The 12432-nt window shown below is 55.7% G+C and overlaps 1 protein-coding gene across 3 annotated transcripts; it reads left to right on the top strand.

Moving 5' to 3' along the window:
- The first annotated feature begins 3244 nt into the window (after positions 1 to 3244).
- Positions 3245 to 8721, top strand: NOL12 (nucleolar protein 12). 3 transcript variants are annotated; one of them, XR_012482225.1, is made up of 7 exons: positions 3245 to 3654; positions 4457 to 4562; positions 4850 to 4898; positions 5020 to 5162; positions 5314 to 5390; positions 6177 to 7153; positions 7239 to 8721. XR_012482225.1 is itself a non-coding variant. In XM_074267230.1 (6 exons), exons 1-6 carry the CDS (start codon positions 3578 to 3580, stop codon positions 6358 to 6360), a joined length of 636 nt encoding a protein of 211 aa, XP_074123331.1. In that variant the 5' UTR covers positions 3247 to 3577; the 3' UTR covers positions 6361 to 8721. The 3 variants fall into 3 exon arrangements, 1 of the variants encoding a protein (XP_074123331.1); XR_012482226.1 differs by having other exon boundaries at positions 3247 to 3654; positions 6177 to 7114; positions 7199 to 8721; XM_074267230.1 differs by having other exon boundaries at positions 3247 to 3654; positions 6177 to 8721.
- Positions 8722 to 12432: the final 3711 nt, after the last annotated feature.

A 12432-nucleotide genomic window follows, 5' to 3' on the forward strand; every position in this document is an offset into this window, starting at 1 on the left:
TAAAACCTTTTGTCCCAAATGTTTCTCCCTCCCTCCTTCCCTGGACAGCAAGCAATTTGGTTCACAAAGGAACTGTAAAATCCCATTCTTGTTTGAATTCTAGTTTTATAAACTAAATCCTCTCCTTTAGACCTCACTAAAATTCCATCTCCTGCAGAAAGCCTCTCCCCATCCCTCTATTTTCTTTTTCTGTTACTTCCTATTTATCCCGTGTATGGTTTGCACATGTTTGTTTCTTTATTGTGTCCTTCATTAGATTGTGGCCTCCTTCAGGGCAGGCACCGTCTTTCCCCTCAATTTTTTTTTTGGCCATTTCTGGCACGATGTAGGTGCTTAATAAATATTTATTGATGGTTGATTGATAGATATAAACATATCCATCCATAAATATCAGTCCATATGTGTGTACAGATATATCCCTAGTTGATTTGTAAATCATACATTTCTATTGATATATTATTATATGTAAACATATATCATAGACTGCCTTGTCTCTGAGGTCACGGACCAGTTCTAAACCCGTAGTCCTATGACGTCACTTCCCCTCCCGGGTCTATTTCATTCTCTATGAAACAAAGGGACAGACCGCGGTTTCTTCAGCTCCCTTCCAGGACCCTGCGGCCCATTTCCCCTCCTTGTGCCTCAGTTTCCTCCTCTGCCCCGGGAGGGAGTCGGGCCATCCCTCCGGGGTCCCTCGCAGTTGTCTTGGCTGGGTGAGCCCCTGGAACCTCAGGCGTCTGTGCAGTGCTCGGAGCCCTGAACCTAGTCCCTCAAGTTCTAGTTCCAGAGCGGACGAGAACCCCGCGGAGCGCCCCGTGCCTCTCCTCCCCCACCCTCTTGGAGTGCTTTCGGGAAGGGCCCTCGGAGCTTCATTTGCATAACAGAACCGGCCGCCCCGGGGCAGATGGTGAAGGGAAGAATAACCCGCGGGAGAGTGGATTCCCCTGACCCCCCAGCCCCCCGGAGGCGCGGGTCCCTGAGGAAGCGCGAAGCCCCGGAGGATGGGCCGCGAGAAGGGCCAGCCGTGGGTCACCGTGACCGCAAAGGCAGTCCGTGCCCAGGGCCCGGGCGCCCGCGGGGCTGGGGGGGTCAGCGTGACTTCGTTCGAACGACCCGTGCGAGAGCTGCGCACACAAGAAGGGTTAAGACTAGCAGAAGCGTGTTGTGGAGCCTCCGGGGACTTCTGGACCTGCTCTTGAAGACGATCCCCGGCTAGCTAGATTTATGAGCTGGTTTCCTCGAAAGGACGACGCTCCCTTCCTTCAAGAGAACAGGACTGTGGCATGGGTAGTACGGCGCAGGCGTGAGAAGCCGCGGCTGCGGACAAAAGGGCTCGGGTGCCATCTGCTGGAGGAGAGCCGGACTGTAGAAAGTGGTCGAGTCGCGGAGTGGAGAAGAAGCTGGCGGAGCACCTGCCACGAGCCGCCTGCGAGCTGCAGACAAGTCCCGAAGCCGGGCGAGGTGAGCGGAAGCGCCCCCGAGCTCCGAGGCTTTTTGTACGAGCTGCAGAACGCCCGAATGGGAAATATCGTTTCAGTACGCTCAAAGCACCCGATCTCTCTGCCGCTTGACTCCGTCGCTGGGCTGCCTTTCGGGCTTACCTGCTATACATATCAAGAGAAGGGAGGCGGTCCGCTGGACTGGAGCGAGTGCTGTATCGGACGGGACTTCTGCTGTTTGACTCCACTATGAGCTGAACTGGTACCGAAGCCCTCTGCTTGGTGATGGAGTGGAGCCCCTCCGAAAGCCCCGTGGCTCGCACACCGCCTGGTCTGCTACCGAAGCGCGCGTTTCCCGGGCCAGCCCGTGCCTCGCCTGGGAGCCGATCGTTTCGTCGGGCTCCTCTATGAGTTGGACTGATACCGAAGCCCTCTGCAAAGACGTCTTGACGGAACCAGACATGTTGAGAGGACTACATTGAGCCCGAACTGAAGCAGACTGGAACCTCGCCCTCCTTTGGGATTCTACTGTGAGCTGGACTGCCTGCCCACGGCCTTCGATATATGGCCAAACTCTGCATTGCTCATGAACAAACGGGAGAGCTACTCTGCGGCCTGGCCTGCCCCGGAGAATCCCGTGGAAGCAAAGTAGTTTCAAGGAGCACGGTTAGAATGGAATGGACCGTCGCTGGAGACCTAGCTCGGAGACCGGGGTGGCCGGGAATTGGGGGGAGGGGCATCCTACTATCTAGGACTGCAAGACACCCAAACCGGGGGGAGTGGGGAGCGCTGATGGAGCCCCTAAGGGAGACTGGACTTGGACCGCTCTGGGATTGTAGACGCCGAGGATCACTCCCCGGGGTGCTGAGAGAAGCTAGACTGGGGGTAGGGGAGAACGGACCCGCTAAAGTATTACAAATAATTATCTATGTCTTTGCTTTATTGATTGCGATGACAATAAACTTGCCAGGAGCTTGAACGTTTCTTTCCGTGTGCCATGATTGGGTTCGGAGGAGGGGGTGAAACTATCTCGATAGTGGCTGATCTTGTTGCTGTTCCAGCCCTAAAACTTCCCTTCCTGTAAGATGTCGGGCACGGGGCTCCCCACAGCAAATATAAAAGTTACTGTTTTGGGACGAAGGTTCTCCGTGTGATCCAGAGAAAAAACGGGGATAGGGGGGTCTCGGACCCCTTCAGAGGGTTTAGATCTAATTTTGTATTAACACGGCAAGTTAAAATACACCCACCATCCCAGATCCCCGATTTGTAAGGGTACAAGATAAACTGGGAAAACTAGTGAGAACCTCTGGGCTAGATCGGCCGAGCTGCGAACTGCGGCCCAGGAATCCGGCGCTCGAGTTTGGGGGGGAGGGGAGTGCAGACATTCGTCTTAAGCGCCTGCAAGGTGCAGGGTTCCCGCCCGCGAGGATCCTGCAATCCCAAGGGGATCGAGCAATGGGCAAATATATGACCTGGAGACTGGGGAGGCAGTGAACCAAGAGGCCGGGAAGGCTCCCCGGATGTAGGGGGGAGACCACCGGGAGTTCGTAAAGGCGCAAGGAGAGATCTAGTGAAAGGGCCCGGCCCGTGAGTCAGAGTGAGGGTCGAGGGGAGGGGTTAGTTAGAAAGGTCGCAGCGTCACGTGACCTCGGGCTTGGAAGGCCAAAGCTTGATTTTCCGCGGGCTCGCGGGGAGGTGTGGGAGCCCCGGGGAGTGCGGAGTAGGGAGTGACAGGATTGGATTAAGACTGGAGGGGGCGAGGCTAGAAGCTAGAGCCTCCCCCAGCAGTTAGAGCTACGGAGGGTTGAGAGAGAGGAGTCTGCGGCGGGAATCCGAAGAGGGAGAGGCGGCGAGCTTAGGGGGAAAGGTTAGTAGCTCGACGTGCTGAACAGCTCGGTGCGGAGGAGAGGACCCAGATCCGAGCCTCAGTTTCCCCATTTGTCAAGCGGAGGAAGGGGCCCGGCTCCAGGCGTTGCTGGGTGGGTGGAACCTGTCGGAAGGCAGAGGGGCGGGGCGAGGGCGGGGCGTAGGAGCCGGAAGCGGAAGTTTCTGCGTGAGTTAACGTCCTGCGCGGCCGCGCCGGCCCGACTGGCTGCAGCTCCCGGAAGCTGCGCTCCGCTGCCGCCTGCGCCTCCGCGATGGCTCGCAAGAAGAAGAAGAACAAGAAGGAGGGCGACGGCCGCCTCGTGCTCACCTTCGATGAGGAGAAGCGGCGGTGAGCCTTCCTTCGGCCGGGTGTGCCCCCGCCCTCCCCCTCCTCGCGGCTCTCGCTCCCCCCCCAGGAGCCACGTGGTCTCCCTTAGAGCCCGGGAACCTTCAGAGCTCCCCGCCCCCCTCCTTAGTCTGTCCCAGGACTCTCGGGGGCGGGGCTGCCTCCTGGAGCGTGACCGGCCAGCCTCAGTTTCCCGTCTCTTAGTGACTAAGCTTTGGTTATTGGGGGGGGTGAAAGAGGAGGACTTTGAGGAATTAAATGAAAAAATAATCTCCAGGTGTTGGGGGGAGTCTTGGAGAGGACTCCCACCCCAGGGCCGGAACCCCCCAGGGAGGGGCAGGCGCGTCCATCCCGTCTCGTCGCCCCCCCCCCCCCCCCGCGCATGCGCTCTGATGGGCTCCAGCCGCAGACAGGGTAGGGGGTGGTGTGGACGCCCTGCAGGATGGGACCGCAGCGTTCTCCCCCTTTTACAAAGGGGAAAATCGAGGCTGCCTCAGGTTCCTAGTGAGAAGGGGGGTGGGGATCTGACCAAAACCTTCCGAGGCAGGATTTGAACCCAATTCCCCTGGCAGCCGTTCCAGCCTTCTTGGCCTTACGGGGGAGAAGCGGCCTGGGAAGGTGGTGACTCCCCATTCCTGAGAAGCGTGAGGGGCCTGAGAGCTCCCGCAGATGGTGAGACTGAGCAGGGAGATCAGAGGAGAGTGTGAGGCTGAGCGCAGCCGCTGCCCCGCGGGCCGCACCGGTGCCCTGCTGCTCCAAGGCTGCCCCCGCGGGACCCCGAGAGACCCCTCCTCTGTCTCCGCAGGGACTACCTGACGGGCTTCCACCGGCGGAAGGTGGAGCGGAGGAAGGCGGCCCTGGAGGAGATCCGGAAGAAGCTGAAGGAGGAGCAGCGGAAGCTCCGGGAGGAGGTAGGGGAGGGCCGGAGGGTTAGTGGGAGCAGAAGGGCCCCGTTGTCCCATGGGCGTACATTCATTAAGTGGCCCCCACCCCCCAGCCCTGAGAGACAGACAGGGAGGAGCGGCTGTCTCCCAGGCTTGGGGGGCTTTCTTCCGCTTGGCCCTGGGGGTGTTGGACCGGGGTGCACCAAGGCCGGGTCACCTACAAAAAGTGTCAGGGTGGGAGCCCCTGGGGGCACCTCGGCTGGTGGCCACTGTCCCAGAGTCCCTGCTCAGGCCTGCCCCTCCCCCCATTTCAGCGCCACAAGGAGTATCTGAAGATGCTGAAAGATCGGGAAGAGGCTTTGGGTAAGTCCTGGAGTGGGGGGAGGGCAGAGACCCCCCACACCCACAGATAGGAATCCCGGGACATGGCCCTGGATCCCCCTGGGGGGGGCCTCGGCCTCTGTGTGACTCCAGCCCGTTGCAGAAGAGGCAGATGAGCTGGACCAGCTGGTGACCTCCAAGACCGAGAGCGTGCAGTATGACCACCCCAACCACACGGTGACAGTGACCACCATCAGTGACCTGGACCTCTCGGGGGCCCGGCGCCTGGGGCTGCCCCCCGCTGGGGTGAGTGCAGGAAGGCAGAGTCTGGGCGGGGGAGGGGGGGGCGACAAGGAAGGGAGCCGGGGCGAGGGGGGGGCACCGTGATGGAGGGGACCTTTGCTGCCTGTGGGACCCCTGCTCTCCCATCTGTAAGGAACCCCACCTGCTCCTCCAGAGAGAAGAGGACCCCACAGCAGAGGAAGCCATCAGTGCTTTGCCCAAGAAGTCTCGGAGCCCCTTCCTGTCTCAGAGGTGAGCCCCCTTTTCACGCCCACCCCTCCCTGCCCAGCCGGGACACCCGTAGATGGACCTACAGGAAGGCAGGTGCCTGACCTGGTGGTACCAGCAGGGGGCACCAGAGGCACGTGCGTCTGGCTGGGGGAGGGATAGGGAGGACATCCTGGGATCCCAGGGACCCCCCAGGGCTCAGGAGTCAGATGGGGGGGGTGAGAGCACTGGCTGGCTTCATGCCAGGGGGGCAGATTCTGGTCAGTGCTCCCTCAGGCCTGGGCAGATTTGTGGGCAACACAAATCAGGGTAAAACATACACAGATACTTATTTGTGGGTGCTTCTGACCATCGTTCCTGTGCTTGCCCAGTCCTCGGGGCGCTCCCCCCGATGCTTTAGAGCTTCCTTTGCTTGGGGGGCATTTGTGATGTTCATTTTTACCCCCATTTGCATCTCCCTGAGTCTCCATAAGACTGGACGTGCAGGCCCATCTGCCCCTGCTGGCAGGGAGGTTCAGCCAGGGGCCTCCCCCTGGAGTGCAGGGGGCATGTTGTGCCTGCCTGGTGGGAGACTTAGGAGACTCTCCTCCCCTCCCCCCTCCCACTGTTTGTGGGAGTTGTAAAGGAGGCACAGCCTTCTATCTGTTATCCTGTCACTGCCCTGATCTGTCTGTGACTGACACCTCGGCCCCATCCTGCCCTCCTGCCCCCCTTCAGGTTCGGTGTTCTTTTAGTTGATGTCCTGGGGAGGGGTTGTCCCTGGTCCCAGCAAAGCTTGGTGGGTCATGTCCCCTGGTTTCCCCTGGACAGGATCTCCTCCCTTACGGCTTCCCTCCACGCGAAGAGCCAGAAGCGCGCCAAGAAGAAACGCCCACGGCCACATCGCGGTCTTGACTCCGCCAAGAAGCCACCCAGCGCCACGCGGACCAGCAAGACACAGCGCCGCAGGATGACCGGCAGAGCCGGGGGCCAGAGAGATGGGGGCCCCGGGTAGCTGTGGGCCCCCACGCCTCCCTTGTGGCCCTCTCCTCGAGGCTGGAGTCTTCCTGAAGTGGCCGTGGGGCCCACGCCGATGCCTTTCTTCTCCTAGCTGAGGGGTCTGGGTTTGTGTGTCCCCACTCCAGGACCATCTGGGCCGCATGGGCCCCACCCAGCCTCTGAGCAGCCCCACAGCCCCTCCCTGTTTCTTCTCAGGGTGAATCTGTGGCCCCCAAAGACCACCAGCCCTCATAGGCAGCTGCCGCCTCCAACATTCAGTGACCTTTAGCTCTGTGGCCAGAAACCAGTGGCCATTTATGAATTGCCTCACGGGTAGTAAACAAACAGTGACTCCAAAGTGTTAGGTTCTTACTAGGTGCTAAGTCGGGACTTAAGAGTTCTCTAGCTCAGGGTTCACCCCTTTAGTTCATACCTTTAAAAGGAGCAAGTTCATTGGCTGTATGTAGTTCCCATAAAACAGGAGGGCAGTCGGGAAGGAAGTATTCTGGATTGAGTCAAGGACAAGACTTCCCAGGAGAATTTCAGGGAAGCTGGAGGAGCTTCAGAGCCAGGATTCAGGAAGAAGAGGATTCAAGATTCTACCTTCACTTTGGCTGGAGGCTCCAAAAGCCTTTTAAGAGACCTGCACACAGAGAAAAGGTTTTACAGAAAAGAAACCTCCTCCCAGAGAAGGATTACAATTGAGAGACTACAGGACATTACAAGTGTGGATTCTCTGATGTGCACTAAGAGCTTTCTTGTCTCTAAAGGCCTTTCCACACTGGTGACATCCATAAAGCTTCTCTCCAGTATGGGTTTTCTCATGTGTGCTAAGAGCTTGCTTGTCTCTAAAGGCCTTTCCACACTGGTGATATCCATAAAGCTTCTCTCCAGTGTGCTTGTTGATGCATGTGGGAAAAGGGGCGTCGATCTCTTAACTGCTTCCGAGCTGACAAGGGTCGTAGAGATTTGGGGTTCCATGCCAGGAGGTGAGGCATGAGGTGTGGGGGATGGCAACAGGGCATCCAGGGGGTGTCCCAGTCAGTGTTCTCCCGGCTGAAAGGCCCGCTGAGAATCCAAAGTGTGAAGCCTAGAGAAAACAGATCTCGGAAACAGATTAAAAGTGAGGTGTTATCCAGGTGGAGATGGTGACATTCAGGAGAATAGGGCCTTTAGCAAGCAATGCATCAGGTCCTTTCTGTGGGCTGCTTGTCTGATGGCCCATCTAATTATCAAAAAGAAATAAGAGAAAATGTAAGAGAAAAGATTATTTGTAGCCTAGCTATTTCACCCTCAGGCCTATCTGGGAGCAGTGGACAGAGGCCATTGGGAGACCCACTGAGTCTGAAGCGGTCACTGAGCACAGACCTACACCAGAGACACAAGTCTGAGGAACCAAACCTTGTGGGAAAGGAATCCCAGCAACCTGGGCTCCCAGGGTCCCCTGTGGCTGGAAAGGCCAGCGGCCTTTCACCCAAGAAGACTTCACAAGCCCTGGTCTCAGATCCAAGCTGAGGGGCCTCTGGCATTGTGTGCAGAGCCAAGGCCCCAGTGAAGTCCCGCAACAGAGTGTGCAGGTGCTGCCAGAAGCACCTCAGAGTCACAGCACTTCCCATCTCAGAGCCGTGCTCTCACACCCTCACCCTCCTCCTCCTCCCACTCCACAGAGTCAGAACTGAATTAGAACCCACAGATGAAAGACATTTTGGCTCCAGGATAAAGTTCGGTGACAACCCCCCAGGATCCATGTCTGCCAAGTTGGGGTTGGGGGGACGGCTCTGAAGGTTCCTCCCACATCTGTGCTCATCTGCGGTGGGGGCAGCGGCCTGAGCATCTGCATGGGACCCCGTGACCGGAAAGAAAAGGAAACTTGGAGCAGCTGGATAGAAGCCGGGTGAAGCAGAAAAACATCAGCTCAAGTTCAAGGAGAACTTTAAACACCTACTGTGTACCCGAGACATTGCTAGGCCTTGGGGGGAAGGGGGCTAGAGAGACCAGAATGAGACTTTGTGCCTCGTGGTGCTTACAACCTGGTGCGGGGAGGAAGCACGTGGATAATAAGATACAGAGGCCCCCGGAAGGGGAAGCACCAATGATGAGGTCTCCTGGAGGGGGTGGTGCTGGAGCCAGGCTTAAAGGGAGCTAGGGATGTGAGGAACCGAAGGAAGTGGCGGTCTTGGGCAAAGGCGTGGAGGTGGGCATCAAGAACAGCAGGACTGCTTCACTGCAGGGTTAGGGCCCAAAGTCGGCCTGGAGCAAGCGTCCACCTCGGCTCTGAGCTTCAGAAAGGAGCAGCCTCTGGTTACTTTGTCCACACTGCTTTATGAAAACAGATTTCAAAATCTATTTTTATTTTATTAAACGTTTCTCAATTGCATTTTTACGTTTTCTTTAAGATGTTGAGTTACATTCTCCCTTTCTCCTGCCCCTTCCCAACGCCTGGAGAAGGCAGGAAATGTATGGATTTTACGAGGGACGTCGAGCCCCATTGCAGCAGTCACCGTCCTGTCCACCCCATTGGGCAGCCATTGAACTCGCTCTGCTGAGCCCTTAGCGGAGAGTGCACATCTCCAGGAGGCGGGTGGCACTATTCCCATTTTGCAGGTGGAGGTTGTGACTTGCTCAGGCACAGCACAGGGCTGCTTTGGAATCTGGGTCTTCCTGGCACCAGGCCCAGCGCTGCCCCAGGAGGCCGTGGCAAAGGCACAAGCAAGGAGGGTCTGCCCTAGATAGCTGGGGAGCAGAGAAGAGACTTTAGAACTATGGAGAGGAGAGGTGGGGAGTGGGAGACCAGGCTGAGGAAGACACAAGGGCTGCGGGCCTGGTCTTTGCACTGACGGAGTTGTGGGCACTTTTTGGTTTTTCCCCTGAGGTAATCGGGGTTAAGTGTCCCAGGGTCACAGAGCTAGAAAGTGTTAAGGGTCTGAGGCCAGATTTGAACTCAGCTCCTCCTGACTTCAGGGCCTGTGCTTTAACCACTGCACCACCTAGCTCCCAGATTACACTCTGGCCACAGCCTCTCCCCCCTTGAGAGGCCGGACACTGACCACGGCAAGGTGCCAGCCTGCGTGAGTCCCACCGGATGCTTGCCAGTCTCCCACCCTGGTTTGACCCAGCACAGTGCCCCCCCTCCAACAACCCCCCTAAATCCAGACCTAAGCAGCTTTTGCTGTTGGCTTGAGGGATAATGTTCCCCACCTCTGTGGAGAAGGCAGGAAGTATTTTCTGCTGTTTCTTGACATTAAATTTGGTCATGAACAGCAGAAGAAAGAGCACTTTCCCCATTTCTAATCTGCCCTCTGACCACTGGGTAATGGTAGCTTGACAAAAGTCAAAATTGCCCCATTTTAGAGATGAAGAGACTGAGACCCAGGGTCTCTTGTGGGAGGTTCCATGGTTAGTCACTGAGTATCTCTCTTCAGGTTCTGTCCTCTTCTCCCCGTATTGTTCCACAGAGGTACAACCCCCAAGTTTTTCCTCATTTTTCACAGCTTCGTGTCTTTTGACTCAGTAACATCTATTACTTTCCTAGACCAGCTTACTTAGCCATCCCCAGTCAATGGAGTCTATACTGTTTTATTATTTGTTTCTGGTTATATGTGTATGTTAATATTATACGTGTATGCTTTTAATACACAAATCATATTGGGAGAGACAAATCAGAACAAAAAGGAAAATCCATGAGAGAGAGAAAAAAAGTGAACATAGCATGTATTGGTCAGAGTCCAGCGTTGTCAAAGGCCACAGGAAGACCAAATAGGAGTTGGGAGGGGAGGGCCAGAAGGAGCCTTGAATGGGGTCACTCTGGATGGTCCATGGTCGGACCCTGCTCTTTTCCTCCTCTAAGCCTGGGACAAACGGCCTTCCCAGCCACGGTCTCTGAGCTGCTCGCCCGAGCATGGCTCCTCATGACTGGGTAGTGCCTTCCTTCTGTCACAGCTGCTCAAGCTTTCTCACCACTTCTGTAAAATGAAGGGACTCCTCTAACCCCTGAGGATCCCCCTGATGCTTTTCTCTGCAGCCCTCCTGGGAGCCCCTTTCCCTGTATGCTCCCAGCAAGTAACCGGTCTGAATCCCTTGGCCCCTTGAGCACCCACCCCCACCCCCGCAGGGTGAGAGACAATGGGATCCTCTGTCCTTTAGCCGGCCTCCCAAGGCTCCCATCCTGGTGAATGGAAAAAGCCACGGCCCTCCCGAGAAGGATCACCTTGCCGCCAGAGGTCCCACCTTCCACACCCAGGCCAGCTCAGGCTCCTCCTGCGGGCTGGCCAGGCCCGCTAACCTTCTTCTGGGGCCGGGGCCAGCCAGTAACATGGGGAGAATCCCCGGACCCCCAGTCACAACCTGGCCAGCACATGGGCCAAGTGCATCATGGGAGAGGGCAGAGATGGACGAGGGAAGGCCTGACCGCAATGATGGCCATTGGCCACAGGGGAGAAGGCCATAGGAAGCTGTGGGATTTCCATCAGCCCTGTGTCCGTGTGCATCTGTGCAGGACACATAGCCACTGGCCTCCAAAGCAGGAAGCACGGTGTGTGGGCTGGGACAAAAGACCTGGATCCGAATATCGCCTCACACACAGGGGAAGTCTCAGTGTCCCCATCTGTAAAACAGGTGTGTGGATTTGATGATTTCTAAGTCCCTTTCAGGTCTAAATCTGTGACCCTATTATGGGGAGCGGGGGCTCTATTTAGGCCGGAAGGGAGAGCTGCGACCCTCTTGCAACCCGGTCTCTGCCTTGAAGCCTTTTTGTCTCCCCTTCCTCAAGGTGATGATGGGGATGCTTTATCTCCTGGTCTGGAAGGAGGGTGTGATGAGAACTCTCACATGAAAGGACAATCTGGGCTGGGCCTGGGTAATTACTGGGGCCGCACCTTACAATTAGGCCCAATGAGGTCAGAGCTCAGAGGCAGGGGAGGGTGGGTGCCCTTGACCCCTTCCTTTTAAATCCAAAAACAACGGCTAGCACACAAAAGGCTGGACTTAGTTTACATTGTGGGGTTCACCCATTTTATTTATTTTATTTTATTTTAATTAATTTTTATAATTATAACATTTTTTTTTTGACAGTACATATGCATAGGTAATTTTTTTTTTTTTTACATTATCCCTTGTACTCTCTTCTGTTCCGAGTTTTCCCCTCCTTCCCTCCACCCCCTCCCCTAGATGGCAGGCATTCCCATACATATTAAATATCGTATAGTATATCCTAGGTACAATATATATGTGCAGAACCGAATTTTGTTGTTGCTGTTGCAAAGGAAGAATTGTATCTGGAAGATAAAAATAATCTGGGAAGAAAAAAAAATGCTCACAGTTTACACTCATTTCCCAGTGTTCCTTCTCTGGGTGTAGCTGATTCTGTCCCTCATTGATCCATTGGAATTGGATTAGCTCTTCTCTATGTTGAAGATATCCACTTCCATCAGAATACATCCTCATATAGTATTGTTGTTGAAGTGTATAATGATCTCCTAGTTCTGCTCATTTCACTCAGCATCAGTTGATGTAAGTCTCTCCAAGCCTCTCTGTATTCCTCCTGCTGGTCATTTCTTACAGAACAATAATATTCCATAACAGGGTTCACCCATTTTAAAGACAAGGAAACTTGGCCTGAGCGACTTGATGACTCTGAGCCTTCCACCTCTAACCAGTGATCTACCTGAGCTGCCTTTCCGTCCTCCGGAGCGCCCCTGCCAGGCTCAGTCCGAGAATTGGGACTATAGTTGATCTCATGGGAGCTGAAGAGAGGGTACAGAGGGAGGAGGGCCCGGGGCCAGGCCCTGGGGGACACCCACATAGACAGGGATGCTGGGAAAGAACCTCTGCAAGAACTTGTGATCCCAGTGCTGGGCCAGTAATAAGCAATTAATGAAGGCTCATTGATTGACTGATTGATGGGAGGATTTCCCTTTAAGTTAGAATAAAGGATCCCAGGGCGGTTCCCCGTGATCATCCCGATTCAACACCTCCTCTGTCCACTAACGGACAATGATGACCTTGTGAAAGTTGGACCTCAGTTTCCCATCTGTAAAATGGGAGAGAGTGGACTTCAGGTCCCTGAGGTCTCCCGGCTCTAGAGTTATGA

This window comes from Sminthopsis crassicaudata, chromosome 5 (assembly GCF_048593235.1).
Source record: "Sminthopsis crassicaudata isolate SCR6 chromosome 5, ASM4859323v1, whole genome shotgun sequence".
Lineage (NCBI taxonomy): Eukaryota > Metazoa > Chordata > Mammalia > Dasyuromorphia > Dasyuridae > Sminthopsis > Sminthopsis crassicaudata.

Coding starts and splice junctions, on each gene's coding strand:
- NOL12 (XM_074267230.1), top strand. CDS start 3,578: ATGGCTCGCAAGAAGAAGAAGAACAAGAAGGAGGGCGACGGCCGCCTC. Junction 5,163..5,313: donor TGGGGCTGCCCCCCGCTGGG/GTGAGTGCAGGA, acceptor CTGCTCCTCCAG/AGAGAAGAGGACCCCACAGC. Junction 5,391..6,176: donor AGCCCCTTCCTGTCTCAGAG/GTGAGCCCCCTT, acceptor TCCCCTGGACAG/GATCTCCTCCCTTACGGCTT.